Raw genomic sequence first — 20,790 nt, 5'->3', positions numbered from 1 at the left:
TATATATATATCGTTCCTAACCTCCAAATTAAAATTTAAATGGAAAAACACAGAATTTGGAGGAAAGAAATTCATTTCATATGGCTCTACCCTTTGTAGACTACTGCTGCGTCTTGACCCAGCCCCTGCAGACTATGAGACGGACACAGTGGACGTCTTTGGGTTCCCCTGGGTAACAGAAACTGCACTGGTGGAATCTACAAAGCTGCTCTTTGGCCTTTTCAGGTTAGCTAACAGTTTCCTCACAATTAAAATATTGAAAAACATTTGACAAGGTAAGGTTGTCATATCCAACCTATTAAGAGATAATTTACAGTAAACAATCTGTCATTAGCTAATTAATTTAATTTTCTCTTTGCATTTTAAAGTGTATCAGTTAGAAAAATAATGGACACCCGCACACTGTCTTCACTTGCTCAAAGTTGGAAATTTTTTCCAATTCTGAGCAAGTGAAGACAGCGCGGGTGTCCATTAATTTTCTAAGTGATTCTACTCCACCTGCCACAATACTTCTCAGGTGTGCAAGAGACTTTGGTTGAAAGTGTATCAGTTGAAAGTTAATTGACCACAGCCCTGCTCTGAAGGTCCTTTTCCAGGAGACTAGACTAGACCACTAGACTAATAATCACTGACGGAACTTTTTGAATTTACGGTAGGCCTATTTTGTGTTTGAAGCATCCTTCATGGTTCATTCATACACATCTGTGGTCTCATTTGCTCTTTCTTATATTTCAGACAAAGAGTATTCAGGCTGGAGACCTTGGTGCAGTCCAGTTCACATGACTTTGGTAAGCTTCTGTAGACATGCCATGCACACCCTGAACAATAATTGGGTGTTGACTTTTATCTGTAAGTTACTGGAGTTGTGCTGCCTTCAAGTTCAACAATGAGTTTTTCATATAGTGAGGCATTTGCTTACTCAAACAGACCTTTTATGTGCTAGCTATAAACATTCAACTGGCTGTGGTGGAAATGGAACATCATGTTTTAGCTATAAAATATCAGGTACTGTAGTAGTCAGTGTTTCCCCTACCATTCTTTTTTCTTTTTAGATTTTTTTTCTGCTCTCCCCAAAATTTCAATAAACCTTTATGGCATATTATTAGAATACAGCAATACTGGTGTTGACAGTAATAGAAGATGCAAAATCATTCAAAACAATTAAGCATTTTGCTTTTAGGAGCATTGTGCCAACGTGCAGCGCTGTTCCAAAACATGTCAACGTGTCGTTGTTGCCTGCGAAACGCACATCCCATAATGCAACTGTTCGCATCGCATCCCATAATAGTATGATGATACTTGGGATGCCATTGCCCACCGTTGCGGTCGAGGTACGTTTCGAAAAACCCTCCAGGCCTGAAAATTTTTCTAGGGGAAACACTGGTAGTGCAATATTATAGTGGAAGCTTTTATTCAACTGGGGTTTGCTCTTCCAAGCAAAGACCAGCTCAACTCTGGTGTTGCATTCCTGTCTGATATGGTGGGTTTGGTTTGCGTTAAGTCTATCAAAATGCCCTGTACACTTTGCCCATATGTGTTTCAGGTCAAGCAGGCAACCTCCACTATGAGGCAGAGGAGCTCAGACAGCAGTGTGTGGTGTTCCTTCAGTATATCAAAGTCTTCCTGTTCAGGTAATTCTACATTCACAAAATGTGCTCATTCACTCAGTCCTCTACAGTGTTGGGGGTAACTCATTACAAAAGTAACATATTACATGTAATATATTACTTTTAGCAGTAACTCAGTAATATAACTTATTACTTATAGGATTTCAGTACTATTATACCAGTTACTTTGTCAAGTAACTCAAGTTACACATTGAGTTACATTGTATTAAATCAAAGCACATATTTAAAAAAAGATACAATCATTTCCTAATCAAACTGTGTGTTTTTATACAAATAACCACTATAGATGACAATAACAAAGGAAAATAATAAAATTTAGAATTTTGGATGGTTTACACTGACTTCAAGGCGGTTGAAATTATTTTTCAGGATGGTCCCGGGGCGGCGATGTCATTCTGCTGCTGCTGTTGTTTTGGTGAAAGTAATGCAAAAGTAGTGTAATAAGTAACAAGTTACTCTACACAGAAAGTAATATTGTAAAGTAACTTATTACTTTCAAATCAAAGTAACTAGTAATATGTAGTATATTACATTTTGAAAGTAACTTGCCCAACACTGGTCCTCTAGTTGTTCAAAGTACCGTAGGTTGAAACACACACTGCTGTTTTAGTCTCATGATGCCAGGTGCATTATGTTTCATTTCTCATTTCGCCAATTTCATCTATTCTTTTTTCTGTCCCATTGTTTATTTGTTGTATGCTATTGCTTGCTGCTTCAAGAAACCCGTTTCCTCACTAGGACCATTAATTATTAGTGGCCGGGCCAGCGAAGCGGCAGGGCCACTTCTTGTATTTGCCTGTATTATTATTCTTCTTCTCCCAGGAAGTCAGACTTCCCATGCACGAATATAAACCAAACTTTGCACAAAGGTCCAGTCCCATGCCAAACTAAGTTGACGTGAATTTGGCACCAATAGTCCTGATGGTGGCGCTACAGCGACCGTCTAAAGTTTCAAACTTTGAAAATTCATAACAAATCAGGCATATGGGCTACGGCTTTGGCACTTTCACCGAAATGTGCGCCCAAATGAGGAGAAACTTTTGTACGCTGCAACCTATGGCCAATTATGAAGTCTAAAGACCGCAAAACTGTAAAACGAATTAAACCCTACTCCTCCCACATTTTTTCTTCAAACGACACCAAACTCCAGCATCTGCATCGATAGACTGTCCTCCACAAAAGTATCAAACAGATTTTTGATAGATCAAAAATTGAGCCCACAGTGCATCAAAATGTTTTACTGTAAATGGTACTTTAAACAGTTAATGCAAATTCTTGCTAAATAAAGCTTGAATCTCCACGAAAAAAATTGACAATATTTTGCTGTCAGAGTAGTTGAAGTGTGCAAAGTCTAAGAATTGTATGTCAAAAACTTAATTTTTTACAGTATTTTGAATTCTGCCCTGAGTAGGACTGGGTGGGTGATGTGTTCAACTGCCATGTACTTAACCTGCTGCCTTCTGCCCCAGCCCTGTCATGAACGGCAGTGTTCTAATCTAAGCAGATTGGATTGCATGCAGCAGATGACAGAAAACTCATCCATAAGAGACTTGACTTGGACTTGTGACTAAAGACTTGAGACGCGACTTGGACTATAGCTAAAAGACTTGAGACTTGCCCGGCCACGACCCATTGCTGCGCAGCAGCTATAATTAAGTTTAATCTTATCATCTATGCAATATAGAATGTAATGTCAGTTGTCCTACAGATCATGAAGTCATCATTACCTCTGTCCCCTGGGATGAATCATGTGACTGTTTTGACTATATTTCTTTGAATTGACATGTTCTTTTGTATCTGTCCAGATACCTGGAACCTTCCAGCACCCTGGAGTCAGGACCCTGTCCCCCTTACGAGGAGCTGGAGGCCCAGCTGCCCTCCGATCTGCTGGAGGAGCTGTTTGGCCTCACTCTCCTCGTCGGACGACTCAAAGATATGCCTGCCAACGTGCAGAGTGCCTTCACTATGCAGAACCAAGGAAAGGTACTGCTAAACGGCAATTAGCTTGCACATTCTGACCCTGTGCACGGATACACAGGCAGCATTTTGAGGCATTGCAAAAAGAAAGGGGCTTTGCAGTGGGAGCAACATCAGTGGATAACATAATTGCGCTGCATTATAGAACAAAAGTTGAGAGAAAAAATACTATTAGTTATAGTTGTTGTTTTCAAACGTTTCTCAAAATGCTGCCCCTGGCTGCAACACAAATATACTCTAGAGTCATGATTATATGAGAGAGTATAAGGAAGCATTAGTCTTCAATGAATATCTCAACACACTTTATTTGATTCTTTTCATGGTACACAACCAGGTCCAGGAGTTCCACCCACACAGAACTGCTTGATACACCTTGTAAGGAGATTGTTATTGATATTTTTGTATTAAACTTGTTGTTACTCCATCTTCCTTTATGTTCTTGCACAGATTTGTCCCCCTTCTTGGCATTTGTTACACCTTCATCTGGACATCCACTGGTCTGTCCTGGAGATCCTGCACCTGCTTGGACAGAAGATGCAAGGTACGAGTGAGTCTGGCATGCTCAGACAGGAGATGAAAGTAAAGAAATGTGAGATGTGGCTTATATGATGTAGAGATGCGCTGATAGTATCTATAGTGTTGAGCTCCATGCTGATACTTTAATCAAATTTTCCGGTGGGAGGAAAAATGTCTCCTGATGTGAAAATGCTGCTACATGTGTATCAGTTCTGAAAATGTCACATCAGTGCTCCTGTATTCTTGATTTAAGATGTGTTATTGAAACAACAAAGATCTTCATGGTTTGAACATTATTATTCTTTTTTTTACATCTGACTATCGTAATGGCAGTACTTTTATGCTCCAGAATATGACTTTCAGCTCATACAGTTATTTTCTGTGAAACTGGGCTTTCATAATTGTACCTGTTCATCTCCCCAGGCCAGGTGGTGTACGCCCACCAGTTTGTGAACTTGACGGGAGAGAACCTGACTGATACCAGTCTGTTTGAGGCACACCTGTGCAGTCTGCTGTGTGACCTTACTGGTCTGGCCATAGGCAAATACAGCAAGGTGGGCGGCTGGCCTCAACTCACTGTGTCTCGCTGTGCAGCACTGCACCAGCGCTATTTCTCTTCATAATGTGAAGTACCGGTAATCTTTTTTTTTACTGGAGAATAAAACTGCAAATCTGGCTTTATATGCAACTGCTATTTTCCAGGTGAGGCCTACAGAGGCTTTGACCAGCCGTCATTACCTGTGCTCCTGCACCAAAGAGCTGTGGATCCTACTCATACAGCTGCTGGAATATAGGAGTAAATTGTTGCACACACAGGTGACCAAATGTACACATGGGCATATAAACCAATATGACACACGGGGCCCTATCTTCGTACAGGCGATATCCCCTATTAGCGCTTGCGCACCTGTTTGCGCGTGCCTTAAAGCAGGGAAAATTACAGTCCTTGGCGTTAGATCAATCAAACCAGATTCCCGTCTTGCTGTCCATGTAATACAGTTTGCGTGAGGCATGCTGTAATTCTTCCCATGCGTAATTTGGATAGGTGTAGGCCTATTGACTGTATATATTATCCCTATCTCGTAACGACACCATCACATCATATACCTGTTAAAAACATCTGTGTTTTGATGCAATTCGGGTTATTTTGTTGACTGGGGTGGGACAATAGAAACGTGTTTGCAGCGGGTAAACAGCGGAGACAAAAGAAAAGATTGGAGGATTTACAGTGGACTCAATTAAAACTCGGTGAAACACTGAGCTGCCACCGAGGACAGAGAGAGATGGAGAGAGCTTGTGACAGATCGGCTGTGATGCCAACGACCCTCCGGCTTATAGCAGGTGAAGGTGAATAGCCTATTGCAAGTAAGCTACAATGTACAAGTTTTCTCAATTCATTTACCATAACCCCTCCTTGCAATGTGATAAAAGTTTCTCAGTGAATTATAGTTGATTGCCTCACCGAATATCTGCTGGTTACCCAATTTTAGCAGCAGAATTTTATGTCCTGGGGTGGCACGTCCGTGTGTAATGACGTTTCTGCGCTGCGCTGTGATTATGGTGCGATCAAGCGCAGCGAGTGTTTTAGCGCCTGGAGCGCAGCTAAGAGGTGCTTTTCAAAGCTCTTAGCGCAAAGTAATTGCGCTGCTGACGATAGGATAATGACATCTATCCCCACATTTTAGGGCTGAAACGCCTGCTTTCGCATGTGGCACGCCTATGCCCATTGCCCAGTACAATTATAACAGGCATGCGCTTGTGCCCGCCCCCAATTTGCATTGCGCACGGCGTTAAACGAGCGCAAACGCAAAATTACCGCTTCTGCGAAGATAGGGCCCACAGTCTTTCACATTCATCAAGCACATTCTTGTCCTCACATTTACCCATGTGTCTTTCCCACCAGTCTTTCTGGAGCTACATGAATTCGTTGTTGAGGCCTCTGGTTACAGGGAAGCCTGTAGCAGAGCAGTACAGCGGCCTCCCCACCCACTGCAAAGATACTCTGGGGTTCACATGGTGGCTGGTCATTCAGCTGGCAGAGCTGGGTCAGTACAGCCGTAACGGCACAATCCAGAACGAGGTAAGAGGTTGAGCGAATCACAGTATTAAATGATGTCTGAGGATGTCAGACTGTAGTAAACCTGGGAAACAAGAGATGTTTAAAGTCCCTTTTTAGATTGACCCAAAAACCCAGTAATATCCACCAACTACAGGCCACTGAAAAACTACAGGTGATATAAATAGCACCCCAGATGGAAACGGTATATTTTGCATCTTGATAATGATGTCAGTGCTTCCCAGAGGCTGAAATCCGACTTTCTTAATGGTTATTCCTTACTATAAATTGTTTTTACATTGTGTCCAATGGAAGCCAAATGACGGAATATGCCAACGGAAAAAAGAAAAAAGCGTCTCTCGGATGAGATGAGTTTCCAGCAATTACTGAATGACTGTGTCACGTGTCATTAATTATAGCACTTGATTTAACTTAAGGAGGCACTTGGACACCCTCAAAATTAATCACATAGATGAGTGAAGTTCTTCTCGTCTTAAAACCCATTCAACTACAGTATTTCACAGAACAGAAGACTTGGTGTGATATTTTGCAAAGTTTAAACAACTACAGTAACCTCAGTAATAACAATAACACCTTTATTTGTAGAATATCTTTCTAAAACCAAGTTTACAGGACAAAAGATACAGAAATAAAGGTTAGACAAGAACGGTGACAACAGAAACACTAGTGGAAAGAGAAATGTGCCTGAAAGTGACATTTAAAACTAAAAGATGGCACAGATTATGCATTTCAAAAGGTCTGGTCTACCCTGACCCTGAAAGGCCCCATTGAAGCACTTAATCCTCAACCCCCCCCTTTGGTTTTAAGATTACAGCTTTGTCAAAGTTCTCCCCAAAAGTAGCTCAATATTTATTTATTTTTTTCCTAGTGGGCAACAGTAAAAAGCTGTGGTTGTGCTGGGCAGCCCTAAACTTTCCCTGGGATATATAAAGGTTAACCAAACTGAGACACTTGGATATAATATTTTAGTAGGAATTGTGTAACTGTATTGTTGAAAAATGATAATAATCTTTTCATCAATCAATTTTGATCTCCAATGTGAAATCATGTTTTCTGTGTTGCCTCTCTGCCTTTCACACACATGGAAAAATGCTAGATGAGATTTAAAGTGTTTCGTTACTAAATAAGGTATCCACCATTTGGAGAGAGAAAACTGACACTGACAAAGTAATTGTTGCCATGCAGGTTTGGACTAAAACCTTTGCTGGAGAAATAGTTCTGTTTTTCAGGATACAATCATCTGTGGTTTTGATATATTGAATTTCGGGTTGCAGCACTTTTCCAAAATCGATTTTTTTTTTTTCTTTCTTATTAGACCCTTCCTCTTAATTTATTTGTCAGTATAATCAATTCCACATGTCTCCAGTAAGGATAGGTGTTTCCAAACATGTTTCGAATACAAATGACATATTGACTTTGTTGTGTATTGTCTCTTATATTTTGTCTGTGGTTACATTTCGGTAGAAAGCATCATTAGGAATTCTTTGTTGTAGTTTATAACTATTATTATGATATTATTTTAAGGTTATCAAAGGTTTTTTTCTTTATTCACAGAAACAGTTGGAAGATAACTGGACTTTTGTGGAAGAGTTGCTCAAGTTAACGTGTAACCCTAAGGTGAGCACTGTGTACGGTTGACACATTGATGTTTAACCCTACAAATTCCTTTATAGTCCTATATTATATACATGCTTGGGGAGTAACCGGATTACATGTAACGGGATTACGTAATCAGATTACAAAAAAAGGTAACTAATCCCTTACAGGTACAGAAAAAAAGGTGTAATCAAGATTACAGTTGCATTTAGTAAAAATTTGGATTACTACCAGGATTACAATTGATAGAGCAGAGCAGTCAGCGAGCACTGGACCGTTAAAGTGTCAATCATAATGAAGCAGTTCATGGTAATCAAAGGGCAACATGTCCAATCAACACTACTGTAGGCTACTGCAGGTGCTGATAGAGAGAAAAGAAAGAGGATGTGCAGCAAATGAATGAAAGGTAGGCCTAACTATGTAGCCTAATCTTTCTCTGATATACAGCATTGTATTTTTGTCTGTGCTGATTTCTAAAATGGCAAGGTATGTTAGGTCTATTTTGTTTTGCAGCTAAACTTAAACTTAATTCTTCACCATATTGGATGGCTTACATCTTGTCTAAAATGTTTCTTTGCATGGCTCATTAGGTATAGCCTACTGTGCAGGCTTTTTGTATAATCCCAGTCAGTGTTGCTTGGGAGAAGAAACACACTTGGCTCTTAAAAACGACCAGTGCACCCATTTTGTTTTTATTAGAAACCAGATATCAGTGCACTGTAATCCAAAAATGGAAATATTATTATTGTTATTGTATTATTATTGATGAGAAACAGGCGACACTACATAGATTGGCTGAAAGCCTGCTGAAAAATGTCCTGAGAAGCATGACACCGGACTTCAGTAGTCAAATGCATTATGCAGGAAATTTGTTCACAAGTAATCCAAAAGTAATGGAAAGTAATCGGTTCCATTACTCTAATATTGTAATACTTTGATTATGTTACTGATTACAATTTTTAACAGGTAACTAGCAATTGTATCGGATTACATTTTTAAAGTAACTCTCCCAACCCTGATTATATATAGCTGTCTCTGTCTCTCTCTGTGCGTGTGATAACAGGGAGGTCTACCAGAGGAGCAGGTCAGGATGCATGTCCACTGCTGTCTGAGTCTGTGTCTGCTGTGGGAACCCAGCACCAGCGCTGTCTCCATCCTCTGGGACTACTACAGCAAGAACTTGGTGAGAAGTGAGAACAAACCTCCAGTAGAAACAAGGACATTGTAGACAGTCAGAGATATAAGCAGTAGGACACTTAGCTAAAGCTATAAAGTTGCTCTTCTTTTGCTGTTTTCATTCTTTCAGTATCTTCTGTTGAAATTGTCAGTTGTATCATATTTGATGCCCTTCTTTTGCCTCAATTCTTTTTTCATTTATGCTCCATTTCTCTTTGCTGTATCTTTGCTGCTGCAACAGCCCAATTTCTCCATAGCATCCATTTAAGTTGAATCTGATCATCTTCAGAGAACAATCTCACTGTAATATCATATGTAATATTTATAGTTTGTTTTAAATGATTTCTTCATCACATTTTCATTCATGGCACATTTCTACAAATGATTCTTATTGGCTCTTGCCAGCATTTGATTCCAAAAGTTATTGTTAATTATGATTATGCTGCAATGGAGACCAATATTACCATTCAATTTCTCCTTTCTGTCCCTCCACCCCAGGGCGGCTCGTTCACTGTGCCCTGGCTCGGGGTGTCCGGTCTGGGTAGTTTGTGCAAAACGCCCCAGGCTCTGTTGGAGCAGGCCCGGAGCTGCTGCTCCCCCTGCCCACTCCGCTCTCCAGGACACACCCAGCTCTTCCGCTCAGCCAGCTCCTTCCACATCTTCCTCAGAGTGCTGGGCGTCAGCCTCGGCCGGGACGGTGCTGGTGGAGCCCCACAGAGGCAGATCAAAGGAAGGTAAGCATGGAGAGAGTCTATGCACTTCACACTCCTTCACATCCCCTTCAAGTTCCACTATGAAAAGGATGTGTTGCGTCTAAACATTTCACTTGGAAGCAAATACTTGATACAGTACGGTTACTTTGAGGGAAAGAACATTAGAAGGAAAACAAGAAATGAAGGCTGTGAGGAATGATTACCGGTACTGATCGAGCCTAGGCGTTGCATTGGTTCATGTTTGTCCTTGATCTTCAAGTATGTGATGTGTTTCTGTTTCGTGTGCTGTTTGTGTCTGTGTACGTACGTATGTGCATTCTTGTGTGAGCACACATACAACATGTGTGTTTGCACACTATCACGCATGTGTGCGTTTGAGTTTTGTTTGTGCGCGTGCCAGGTGTGCCACACTTCCCCAGTGTGTCTTTGATATTTGTTCAGGCCCCCCAGTGGAGCAGGTGTCTCAGGAGTCAACCACCTGCTCTACAGCACAGACCAAAGCCAAGGAGCCTCCCACTGACACACACACACACTGAGCACACCTGCTCCCCAGAGCGGTGACATGGTTAGGGTGTGTGAGGGATTTGGATGTGGGGGGGTTGTCTTTGTGAAGAAAGGTAAGAAAGAGAGGAGAGCAGAGATCACAAGCTGATGTGCGCATCAGAACCAGGCGCTGGACCATCCCATATCCCCGGCCGGCTGGGAGCCAGGGAGAGGCAGCCGCGGATAAATCCGCCTAATGACTTCCCTCTGTCTGGAACGTGCTCAGCAGCACCGCAGACATGGGGTCTAATTAGCTAACGAGCGTGGCGGTTAATTCGCCTTAACGAAGCCGCGTTGGTTTCCAGCACGGGTAGAGAGGGAGCTTGGGCGGTGGAGGGGTGGGGGATGTGGGTGGTAGGCAGCCTGGCAGCAACCGGACTGGGCTGGGACAGGTCCAGGAACCCCCCACCACCACAACTACCATCACCACCGCCCCCTCCCCCTCAGGAGGCGCGAGGCGTGCCGACTGCATCGTGGCAACGTTTCGGCAGCGTTCCCACTCCTGGCCGGGCTCTGTGGGACGCCCGCGACGACCGCATTAATGGGATCGACTGGGAGCATGTTGATCTCCAACGCCGGGAGTTAGGAGCATCTGCTCGCCTCCGGAAAAAAAGCTGTCCGGGATAAACAAACAGACAGACAGACAGGTTGGGAGAGCACAAAGAAATCCCCACTGCTTCCTCCTAAGACGCTGCTTATATCCCTGTTATATATTAGCCATTCATCTATTTAAATCTCCCTCCCCGCCCTCACCCTCTGACTGCATGCTTCTCCCTCACCCTCTGACTGCATGCTTCTCCCTCACCCTCTGACTGCATGCTTCTCCCTCACCCTCTGACTGCATGCTTCTCCCTCCCCGCCCTCACCCTCTGACTGCATGCTTCTCCCTCCCTGCCCTCACCCTCTGACTGCATGCTTCTCCCTCCTCGCCCTCACCCTCTGACTGCATGCTTCTCCCTCACCCTCTGACTGCATGCTTCTCCCTCCCCGCCCTCACCCTCTGACTGCATGCTTCTCCCTCACCCTCTGACTGCATGCTTCTCCCTCCTCGCCCTCACCCTCTGACTGCATGCTTCTCCCTCACCCTCTGACTGCATGCTTCTCCCTCCCCGCCCTCACCCTCTGACTGCATGCTTGGCCACCTTCTCCCTTTACAGTCCTCTGTGGGTGTTAACTAAGCTGTTTTTTGCTGTTAACCTGGTCTTTCGCCGATCCGTTCTCATCGCTCTCTCCTGCTTTCTTTGTATTTGGGATGCTCACGGTTTGTGTTTTTGACCCAAACAGCAGCCCTACTCACCTGTGTGGGCTGCATGTGTGTTGGGAGGATGGGGTGTGTGTGGGGGGGGTGAACTCTCAAGCCTTCTGAGTTTCCTGCTGGGCGAGCAAACAGCCAGGAGGGTGTGTGGGGTTGTGTGTGGTGTTATTGATCTCTCTCTGGTGTTGCAGTAAATTGGTTTGGCTGTAGAGAGAGGGACCGGGCGCCCACTGCTGTGTGTCTGTGTGTCTCTGACATTTAACATGATCTTTAAAGGCATTTCTCCACGGTGCCCGCAGGAGCTAACAGCGTGCTGGGTGGTTCTCTCTTTTCGCTCTCTCTCTCTCTCTCTCACCCACATACATACACACACACACACACACACACACACACACACAGACCAAGCAGCCTGGCCTCTCTCCCCCGGAGCTCAGAAGGTGATGGAGGCAGGTGGTGGTGTGTGTGGTGGGGGTGGAGAGTTCAGTTAGTCAGCATTTGAAGTCAGGGGGGTTTTCAGAAGAACAAATCATCTCTGAAGAGTAGAGTGAGTCTACGGAAGAAAATAAAGATTGAAAGTGAGAGAAGAGAACAACTTGAACATTCCGTTACTTCAGATTGACACAGGCTATTTATTGGAACAGAGTAGAAATTGTCAATTTAATGGAATCTCAATCTTCTCGCTTTCCTGCCCTGTGTCTTTCTGTCCCTCTGGCCATTTTTTTCCTCTGGTCCCCCTTCACCTGTCCCACTTTTTTTTTTATTACTTTATCTCTTTCTTCCTCTATTCCTTTCTTGTCTTTTTCCAGGATCTACTCAAAGTTCTCCTCAAAGAAGATGCAGGAGCTGTCAGAGGCAGGGCTCATGAACTTCCTGCTGTTGTTCTTGGTGGTGGCCAAGCAGGTGGACCTGGAGGACGTGGCGGGCAGGGCCTGTGAGCTGCTGGCCTTCCTGCCCCCTAACTGCCCCCCTGGACACCGCACCCTGGTCTGGAGGGGACAGCTGTCACTGCTGTTGCTGTTCCAAGTATGCTTCACAATCAGAAAGAATTCTTCAGAAAACATTATTTGAAAGAAAGTAACAAAATAAATAAAGAAACGTGCGTTGTTTTTCCCAAGGCAACACTAGTCTCTCTATTTACGGTAATCTAGATGTGTACTGCTGCAGCAATAGGCTACATGGGCTGTATTTTATTTGCTTTTATTCATGCTGGCTTCTCTAAAATGTTTTCACAATACATGGCAAGAACATACAACAATTAATGGACAAATTGCAGCAGTTGAAGTGTTTTGACATGAAGCAACCTTTGTTCCAGGAGAGGGGTCTGGATGTTGCTGCCCAGGCTAGCTGGCTGGCTTTATCCTTTAATGAGATGGCCAAGGAGTTCTACAAGAAGACCACGGAGGCGTCTCGTAGACTGGCCCTCTGGGGCCCCCTGGGCTCATACATGGAGGGTGTGGCCGAGGTGTTCGAGACAAGCACCAGTCTCTGCCTATCGGAGGAAAAGCTGCTCAATGAGGGCTTTGATTGGTTGCTGCCTGCATGCCGCCAGTCAGAGCTTAATTCTGCCCTGGGCTTCCTGCAGATTGTCCTGTCCCAGCTCAGGTGAGAGAGCTCTCACTTTGACTCAATCTCTCTGTCCCAGCTCAGGTGAGAGAGCTCTCACTTTGACTCAATCTCTCACTCACTCTTTCTTTCAGGCGCTCCAGCCCACAGCTGTCATAGACACAGACACACACATGTTTTCTAATCTTCTTTTTTCAATCATATTTACCCCCGTTTTCTCCCCAATTGTATTTGGCCAATTCCCCCTGGTGTCCCGGATCGTTGCTCCACCGCCTCTGCCAATATGGGGAGAGTTGTAGAATATACATGCTTCCTCATACATGTGCAGTCACCAGCCGCTTCTTTTCACCTGACAGCGAGGAGTTTCACCGGCAGGACGTAGTGTGTGGGGGGGATCACACTATCCCACTCAGTTCCCCTCCCCCCGAACAGGCGCCAACCAGAGGAGGCACTAGTGCAGTGACCAGGACTCATACCCTTAATCTGGCTTCCCACTTGCAGACACGGCCAGTTATGCCCGTTTGGACACCCGACCAAGCCGGAGGCAACACGGGGCTCGAACCTGCGACCCTGATGTTGGTAGGCAGGGAATCTAGCGCTGCCCTGCCCGTGCCCTGTGAGACAGATGTTTTCTATCAGAGGCTAAGCTTCTATTCAAAAGTGATAACTGGCAACATTAGAGAATGATCACTTCTGCTATTCCCAACTCCAGCCCAGCACCCAGAGTCCACTCACTCACTTTTGACACTGACAATAGCAGGATTGTACTGTGCTCCCCGCAGAAGCGAGTGTCTGTAAAGACCCCTGTGTTGCGTTGAGGCCCCTGTTTGTCTCAGGAGGCCCGGTGGCCCCCAGGTCACCCTCACCAGGTGCTGGCAGAGCCCTGAGTAAAGTTACGAGCCCGAGGGACCCTCATACACCCTCCTGTCGCCATGGGGACTGTGGCGGGGCCATGGGTGTGTAGAGAGACTATGTGGTCCTCGGGGCATCAGGACAGGTTCAGCTGCAGGACACGGGTGTGTGTTACATGAACGACCCCGGCCGGAGGTCAGAGAGCCACTGCTGAAACAGTGTCTGTTTATGTGGGGAGGTGGAGGCAGGAACAGAGGCGACAGGAGATAGAAAACCACGTCTGGTGAGACTGTCTGGAAGGTTATGAAGTCTGAGAGGAGGAGGAGGATGTGTGATCATTCAGTTTAGATTCATCTCAGTTAAAAGCTGTGTGCCTGCTTCCTGGCCAGCCATTACAGACCTGTGTAAAGCTGTGTGCCTGCTTGCTGGCCAGCCATTACAGACCTGTGTAAAGCTGTGTGCCTGCTTGCTGGCCAGCCATTACAGTCCTCAATAACACTTTACTTTCCAGTGGCCTTATTCAACTAAACCTCCATTAACCTGTCAATGCATGGTTGGAAACCATGAGTACATAGTAATTAGTGTAGTACTTATTCCCTAACACAGGGATTCCCAAACTAGTACGTACCAAACCAAATTTCCCAGGGACCACTTCCACTGCGTATACCCCCCCCCCCCCCCCATAAAATAAAATTAGCTGATTTAACCATAAGTAAGTAAGTAACCATGCAATAGCAGCAGATTAACTAAATAACAATATAAGGCTACTATCTGGTTCAAATGGACACACACACACACACACACACACCTGCCAACATTAGGCTGTGAAAAAGAGGACCCCTTTGAAAAAAAAAATCCCCTCGCCAAAATTTTGCCTAACTTTGGAGTGTTATTTTTGCTGCTACCTTCCTGACAAACTAGCATGACATGGTTTGTACAAATCCATTTATTAAGTCTTCTAGTTTCATATGATTCAAGAAACTTCACTCTGGCTTTAAAACTGACTGAGCCTGCTGCAGCCTCTGAAAGTAAATGTTAAAAATTGTGATGTTTCCCGAATATCGCGATATTTCCAAAAATCGGCCCAATCCGGCTCCTCCTCAGGGTTAATGTGTATGTAAAAACTGTTGCAATTCTCTGGCGGAGCCCCGCGGACCAGTGGACCACCGTTTGGGAACCAATGCCCCAACACATAATGTAGTGCAGTACTAAGTGTACACCATTTGGGAACCAATGCCCCAACACATAATGTAGTGCAGTACTAAGTGTACACCGTTTGGGAACCAATGCCCCAACACATAATGTAGTGCAGTACTAAGTGTACACCATTTGGGAACCAATGCCCCAACACATAATGTAGTGCAGTACTAAGTGTACACCGTTTGGGAACCAATGCCCTAACACATAATGTAGTGCAGTACTAAGTGTACACCGTTTGGGAACCAATGCCCTAACACATAATGTAGTGCAGTACTAAGTGTACAGCGTTTGGGAACCAATGCCCTAACACATAATATAGTGCAGTACTAAGTGTACACCGTTTGGGAACCAATGCCCTAACACATAATGTAGTGCAGTACTAAGTGTACACCGTTTGGGAACCAATGCCCCAACACTTAATGTAGTGCAGTACTAAGTGTACACCATTTGGGAACCACTGCCCTAACACATAATGTAGTGCAGTACTAAGTGTACACTGTTTGGGAACCAATGCCCTAACACATAATGTAGTGCAGTACTAAGTGTACAAGTGCAGTACTAAAGCAACTGCTTAGAAGAAGTTGTAATAGCCACGATAAATGGTGCTGAGCGTTGTACTGACATTTTCTGCAATTCATGTTGTGGCCCATTAAATGCTAAGGTCATAATATACAGTATATAGCCGTTTTCCCACATGCGTACCGGAAAATTACCTGTAAGTCAATATCGGACATTTCCCTTCACACCTCTCCTCTGGCATGTGGGAATCTATCAGCGAAATTGCCTGTATGTGGGGGTGGGGGGGGGGGGGGGGGGGGGGGGGCGGCACTGCAGAGCGGGTGGGGAGTGACGTGTCGGCAAAACTCCGAATGGTGAAATAAGTTTGCTTGTTTATCCGTTCACCTGCATCGCGTTGAAGCACTTTTTACAGACTGGCTTCATTTGATGTGTCCGGGCTTGCCTTGGCTGTCGGCAACGTTGCTTAGTCCCTGTCGGGCTGTCCCTGAAGGAGGAGGACGGACTGTGGCCAGAGAGCGAGCAGAGAGGAGAGGGGAAAATCAGCACACACACACATGAAGCTGACATAGGCTACTGCTCTTATTATCACAAGATCATTTCGCCAGTTTGCTTTAATGTGCGCTAATGATTAGATTATGCCCGCTGGAACATTAAGCAACGTGTGTACACCTCGCCCATGAGAGTGTCGCGCAGAATATGAAGATAGACTAAACCGGGGACAGATCATGACAGTGTTATGTACCTCTGCGCTGCTGCGTGAGACTAGAGCCGTCTGGAAGCGAGAGAGACCAGGAGGGAATTTATTTTGGGAAGATGCTCTGAACAATTTTGACGACGTGGAATGGAAGCGTCATTTTCGCATGTCCCGGTATTACGTGCTGAGTCTGGTCCGACCCGCACGCAAGATCACCCGGTGGCGAAAACCACTGGAAGCGCGTTTGCGACTGGCAAAGTCCTTTGGTGGTACGCAACGCCAGGGGAATATCGAACAATCAGCTGTGTATTTGGTGTTGGACTGTCTACTGTGTGCACTGATAGCGGAAAATGACTGGACCCCTTTCTCACCTGTCTGTCTATCGCGGCATACCGTTCTTCTGACTAGCTCAAAACTGGTGAAATGGCCGCGACGACGGGGTCGCGCTTATACCGGCACGGCGCCTTTCCCACATGCAGCCATTTGACCACGTTCCGGTCATTTTGCGGTACAAAGCGCATGTGGGAAAAGGGCTTATGAGTAATATATTTGATATACTATATATTTTACCCTGGTATGTTCACATTGTAATAAAATCTTGGGCAGTAGCAAACTGGTTGCCCAAATGTATTCATGCCCGAGCTATCGTCACACCTTTTATTTGAAACCAAGGAATGGCGAGTTGGCAACTGTACATTGCACAGTCTTACGGTATTGCATGTATCAGTATGCAGATGCATCAGGAGTTGTTATGCCCTTGTAAGTTCATTTATGTTATGCATCTATTGAGTAAGCACTTAAGAGTGTTACTGCTGCTGCGCTTTTACAATACTTACAAACTTACAAAAGTTTAATAAATGAGTTGAAACCCTAGAATAAGGCCGTTGTAAAGTTAAGTGTTACCGAGTCCTCTCACTGATTCATGTAGGTGTATGATTACTTTTATTCTCTGGTGTATCTGCCCCCCCCCCCCTCCAACCTGCAGGCAGGCACACACACACACACACACACACACACACACACACCAAAGGTGAAACACTAACTTAAGTGTACTCCTCTCTTATTTCAGGGCCTGGCTCCCATAACACGGTATCTCGTTAGCTTTGCTAATTCCCAAACTTCCCATATCAGATCTCGGGGTTGGAGGGCACACATTTGCACATTAATGGCCGAGGAGCGAGAGAAGAGGAGAACTCCCAAAGGCCCTCTGTGTTATGGCCTGGACCACACTGACCCATTTAACCAAATAAAAAATACCATGCTCTCTCTCTCTCTCCAATCCTCCCCGCCAAATTAAACATCATTCTTCTGCCTGGCAATACTCTGTATCTCTTTGTGATTCATGCGTTTTCTCTGACACAATTAATGGGTAATTATGTAGCCTGGCAGTTTTAGCCTTAGCGTCATTATGTCTATTAAGAGCCGTGTGGAATCTGCACACATTAAGAGAATTATTCTGCCAGTGGCTGAGATGGAGGAGGGTCTGAACGTTCACTCTTGCCACGGCGCTGAGGCAAGAAGCCAGTCGGAGGCATCATTCCTCACTTCTCTTCCTTCCCATGAGCCTGTCCTGTGGGGTGGGGGTGTCTCTCTGGATGATGGGGTCAGTTGGCATGGGCACATCCTGCTGGATCTGTTTTCACCACAAACAATTAATCCCTATCTCCTTTGGCTTGATAAAAGTACAAGCCTCCCTGTGAAGCACTGGTCTGCCTCTCACTGGATTCCAACTTCCGTGATTGGAAGTTGGAAACCCTCATTTAGTGTTTTGCTTCTACCTGTGTTTACCCTGCCTTTTCGACACGTGGCCACTGTGAAAAGGGCCTATTGAGCCTTTCTTTTCATCGTCATCGTGTGCGTGTGGGTGATTACTGTTGGATTACTTTGAAGAATTTATATTCAAATCTAGGGGGGAAATAGAATCACGCCTATAGATTTTGACGAAGCTGGATGGAGAGGCGAAGGTAGTGTTGTTGTTTTGTTTTTAGTTTTTTTGTAGAAAGTGGTCAGGTAGTACGTTACGTATGGCTGTGTTTGTGTCTGTCTATCTGTCTGGATGTGTTAGGATGCTGTGTTCTTATTTTGTGTGTGTTGACTGCAGCTGAGGGAGGGGTTAAATGGGGTCCCTAATGGTGTGTGTGTGTATGTATGTCTGTGTGTGTGTGTGTGCGTGTGTGTGTGTGTGTGTGTGTGTGTGTGTGTGTTTGTTCACGTTGTAAGAAGCCGCAGTGAGGAGGATTAAGTGGGGTCTCTGACGATGTCTTGTACAATGAGGGTTGATGGGTGTGAAAGGCCCATTCCGCAGTAGTAACGAGGCTAATGAATTCAGACTCTAATCGATTGTCTCAGCTCTCTCTGGATTAGATGCAACCTTGCTGGAAGGGAAGGCACCGCTGAGGTGTGTGTGGATGTGTGTGTGCGCGCGCGCGCTAGTAAGACGCGCAGACTGGGGTTCGTGGTTGAAGATAGGAGGGAGGGGGCGGGGGGGAGTTGCTAGTGCTCACCCCTGCCCCCTTTTCCCTCGCTCTATCCCCCCCCACCCCCACCCCCCCCTCTCTCTCATCCGGGCGAACGAGGGGGACAGGAGGATCATCTCCAGTCTAAATGAGATTACAGCTCCTTCAGCTGCTTATCTGGGTTAATGCCAGCCACTGTGGGGCTGCTGTAGCTGGCTGGGGCCGGGGCCAGGGATGAGCCACGGGAGCCAAAGTATAGTCTATGTACAGGGGATCAGCGTTAGGCTCCACTCTCCGCCTATCATATCCTCCTCTCTCCTTCCCCACCTCCACCCCACCCAGCTCCTCCACCCCACCCAGCTCCGCAGCGCACTGCCGCGCCCACTAATCCCCCAGGAGAGAAGAGAGGGAAAACACAAGAAGGAGCGAAAGAGAGAAAAGGATTTGAAAAAGTGGAGGGTGCGGGGTGTTGTACGGGGGGGGGGGGATACTATGTTTGGATTTTGCGTTGGATAAATTAGTTTATCTGCTTTCCTTTTCTGTGTGTGTGTGTGTGTGTGTGTGTGTCTTTCTTTCAGACGGGTCCATCAGCGCAGTGTCCAGTCGGCCCCCACGTCGGCCTGGGCACCTGCTAACACCAGTGTGGTGAAAGAGCGCCACCTAGCGGTAGCGGCAGCACTCTGGGCGCACTTCTTCCCCTTTCTCTGCAGACTACGCCTCTCCCAAACTCCCCCGCCACAGCTGGCCGACGCTGCTGCAGGTCAGCGACACACACTGGGAGGAATGAAAGGAGACTGGCTGATGGAGAGAAAGAGGGTGGAAGGAGAGAAGGAAAAGAAGGAAAGAGACTTGGACAAGGGTTTGATATAGGTTATTTTGGCTTTGAAGCTGCCATTAGCCAATATGTTTTTGCCAGTATTCAATATTTTCAATTGTTTTCATGCCAACATTTTTTTTATTCAATACTTCCCATAAAATGTATACAGTAATTGGCAGGGTGGAAAAGCCTGTGAACCGGCATTTAAACCATGGCACACTCAAAGCTAACAGCTAGTTCAAGTTAGTTAGACAGAGAAAGTGTAGAGGTGTCAGAGTAGGTCAAATGAAAGAGGGTGAGGCTTGCTCAAAGAGAGAAAGGCGGATAGAATAGGATAAAAGCAGAGAATGGGACTTTGCGATGAAGGGAGAGAATCTGAAGGGGGCAGCAGGAGGGAGAAATGGTGGTGAGAGAACGTTGGCTTAAGCCAGCGGGAGGGAGGAAGAAAGGATCACTTAGGCTTGTAAAGATTCAGGAAGCATGGGAAAGAAAGGTGGAGCGCTGCAGGAACAATCAAGGACACAAGGAAAGTTTTGTACATTACACTTGACTCTTGGATGTCTCGACTCGCTACTAATTCAGTCTACACTGTGCTGATTTCATCCTTCTCAGGTTTCACCCTGTTGGCTTTTGATCTGCCCAGCTCTGCCCCCCAGGACCTCCAGCCCAACCCCATCCAGTCCATCATGCAATGCTTTGGCTGGGACGACATGGTCCACCCATTCCTGGTGACTCGTTACCTCCCCCACCTGCTCCAGAACAGGTAGACCTCTATGGCCTAAGAGGTTTTGCATGATCCACCAGGAATTTTTCCTCACAAAAACACAGAATGTAAAAGAAACAAAAACATGTTAGTTGGGGTTTATATAATTGAAAAACAAAGTAAGGAGCATCCTGGTGGCTCATTAGACACATACCATTTAAATGCAACATCCTGGATCCAAATCCGGCCCAGGAACTTTCTTGCATGTCATCCCCCTCTTCTTCTCAATCTTTCCTCTCTCTCTCTCTCTCTGTACTTTCTCGAATAATGGGCAAAAGCAACCCCAAACAATCTTAAAAACAAAGTAAAAGTTTTATTAATGTATAAATGTAATGTTACCTTGGCTGCAAATTTTCACCCTCAACCATCATCTTCTCATATTCAGAGACAGCAATATTTCATCGCCATATAGAAATTGAGTTGACTCCCACCCAGAAGCAATGGA

At 45.3% G+C, this 20,790-nt stretch overlaps 1 protein-coding gene across 1 annotated transcript in view; it reads left to right on the top strand.

The window, feature by feature from the left end:
* mms22l (MMS22-like, DNA repair protein) overlaps positions 1 to 20,790 on the top strand; it is a 33,123-nt gene that overhangs the window by 2,060 nt on the left and 10,273 nt on the right. Inside the window, exons 3-17 of the mRNA XM_083635337.1 lie at positions 100 to 225; positions 736 to 788; positions 1,544 to 1,631; positions 3,434 to 3,611; positions 4,053 to 4,146; positions 4,545 to 4,675; positions 4,824 to 4,937; positions 6,025 to 6,201; positions 7,753 to 7,815; positions 8,858 to 8,977; positions 9,469 to 9,704; positions 12,288 to 12,504; positions 12,794 to 13,083; positions 19,344 to 19,525; positions 20,195 to 20,345. Of these exons, the coding sequence (XP_083491463.1) occupies positions 100 to 225; positions 736 to 788; positions 1,544 to 1,631; positions 3,434 to 3,611; positions 4,053 to 4,146; positions 4,545 to 4,675; positions 4,824 to 4,937; positions 6,025 to 6,201; positions 7,753 to 7,815; positions 8,858 to 8,977; positions 9,469 to 9,704; positions 12,288 to 12,504; positions 12,794 to 13,083; positions 19,344 to 19,525; positions 20,195 to 20,345 (2,220 nt within the window). The remainder of the gene's footprint in view (positions 1 to 99; positions 226 to 735; positions 789 to 1,543; positions 1,632 to 3,433; positions 3,612 to 4,052; positions 4,147 to 4,544; positions 4,676 to 4,823; positions 4,938 to 6,024; positions 6,202 to 7,752; positions 7,816 to 8,857; positions 8,978 to 9,468; positions 9,705 to 12,287; positions 12,505 to 12,793; positions 13,084 to 19,343; positions 19,526 to 20,194; positions 20,346 to 20,790) is intronic.

This window comes from Poromitra crassiceps (assembly GCF_964638095.1).
Source record: "Poromitra crassiceps genome assembly, chromosome: 1".
NCBI lineage: Eukaryota > Metazoa > Chordata > Actinopteri > Beryciformes > Melamphaidae > Poromitra > Poromitra crassiceps.
Note: the sequence above shows the minus strand (reverse complement) of the source record. Positions and strands in the feature narration are given on the sequence as shown.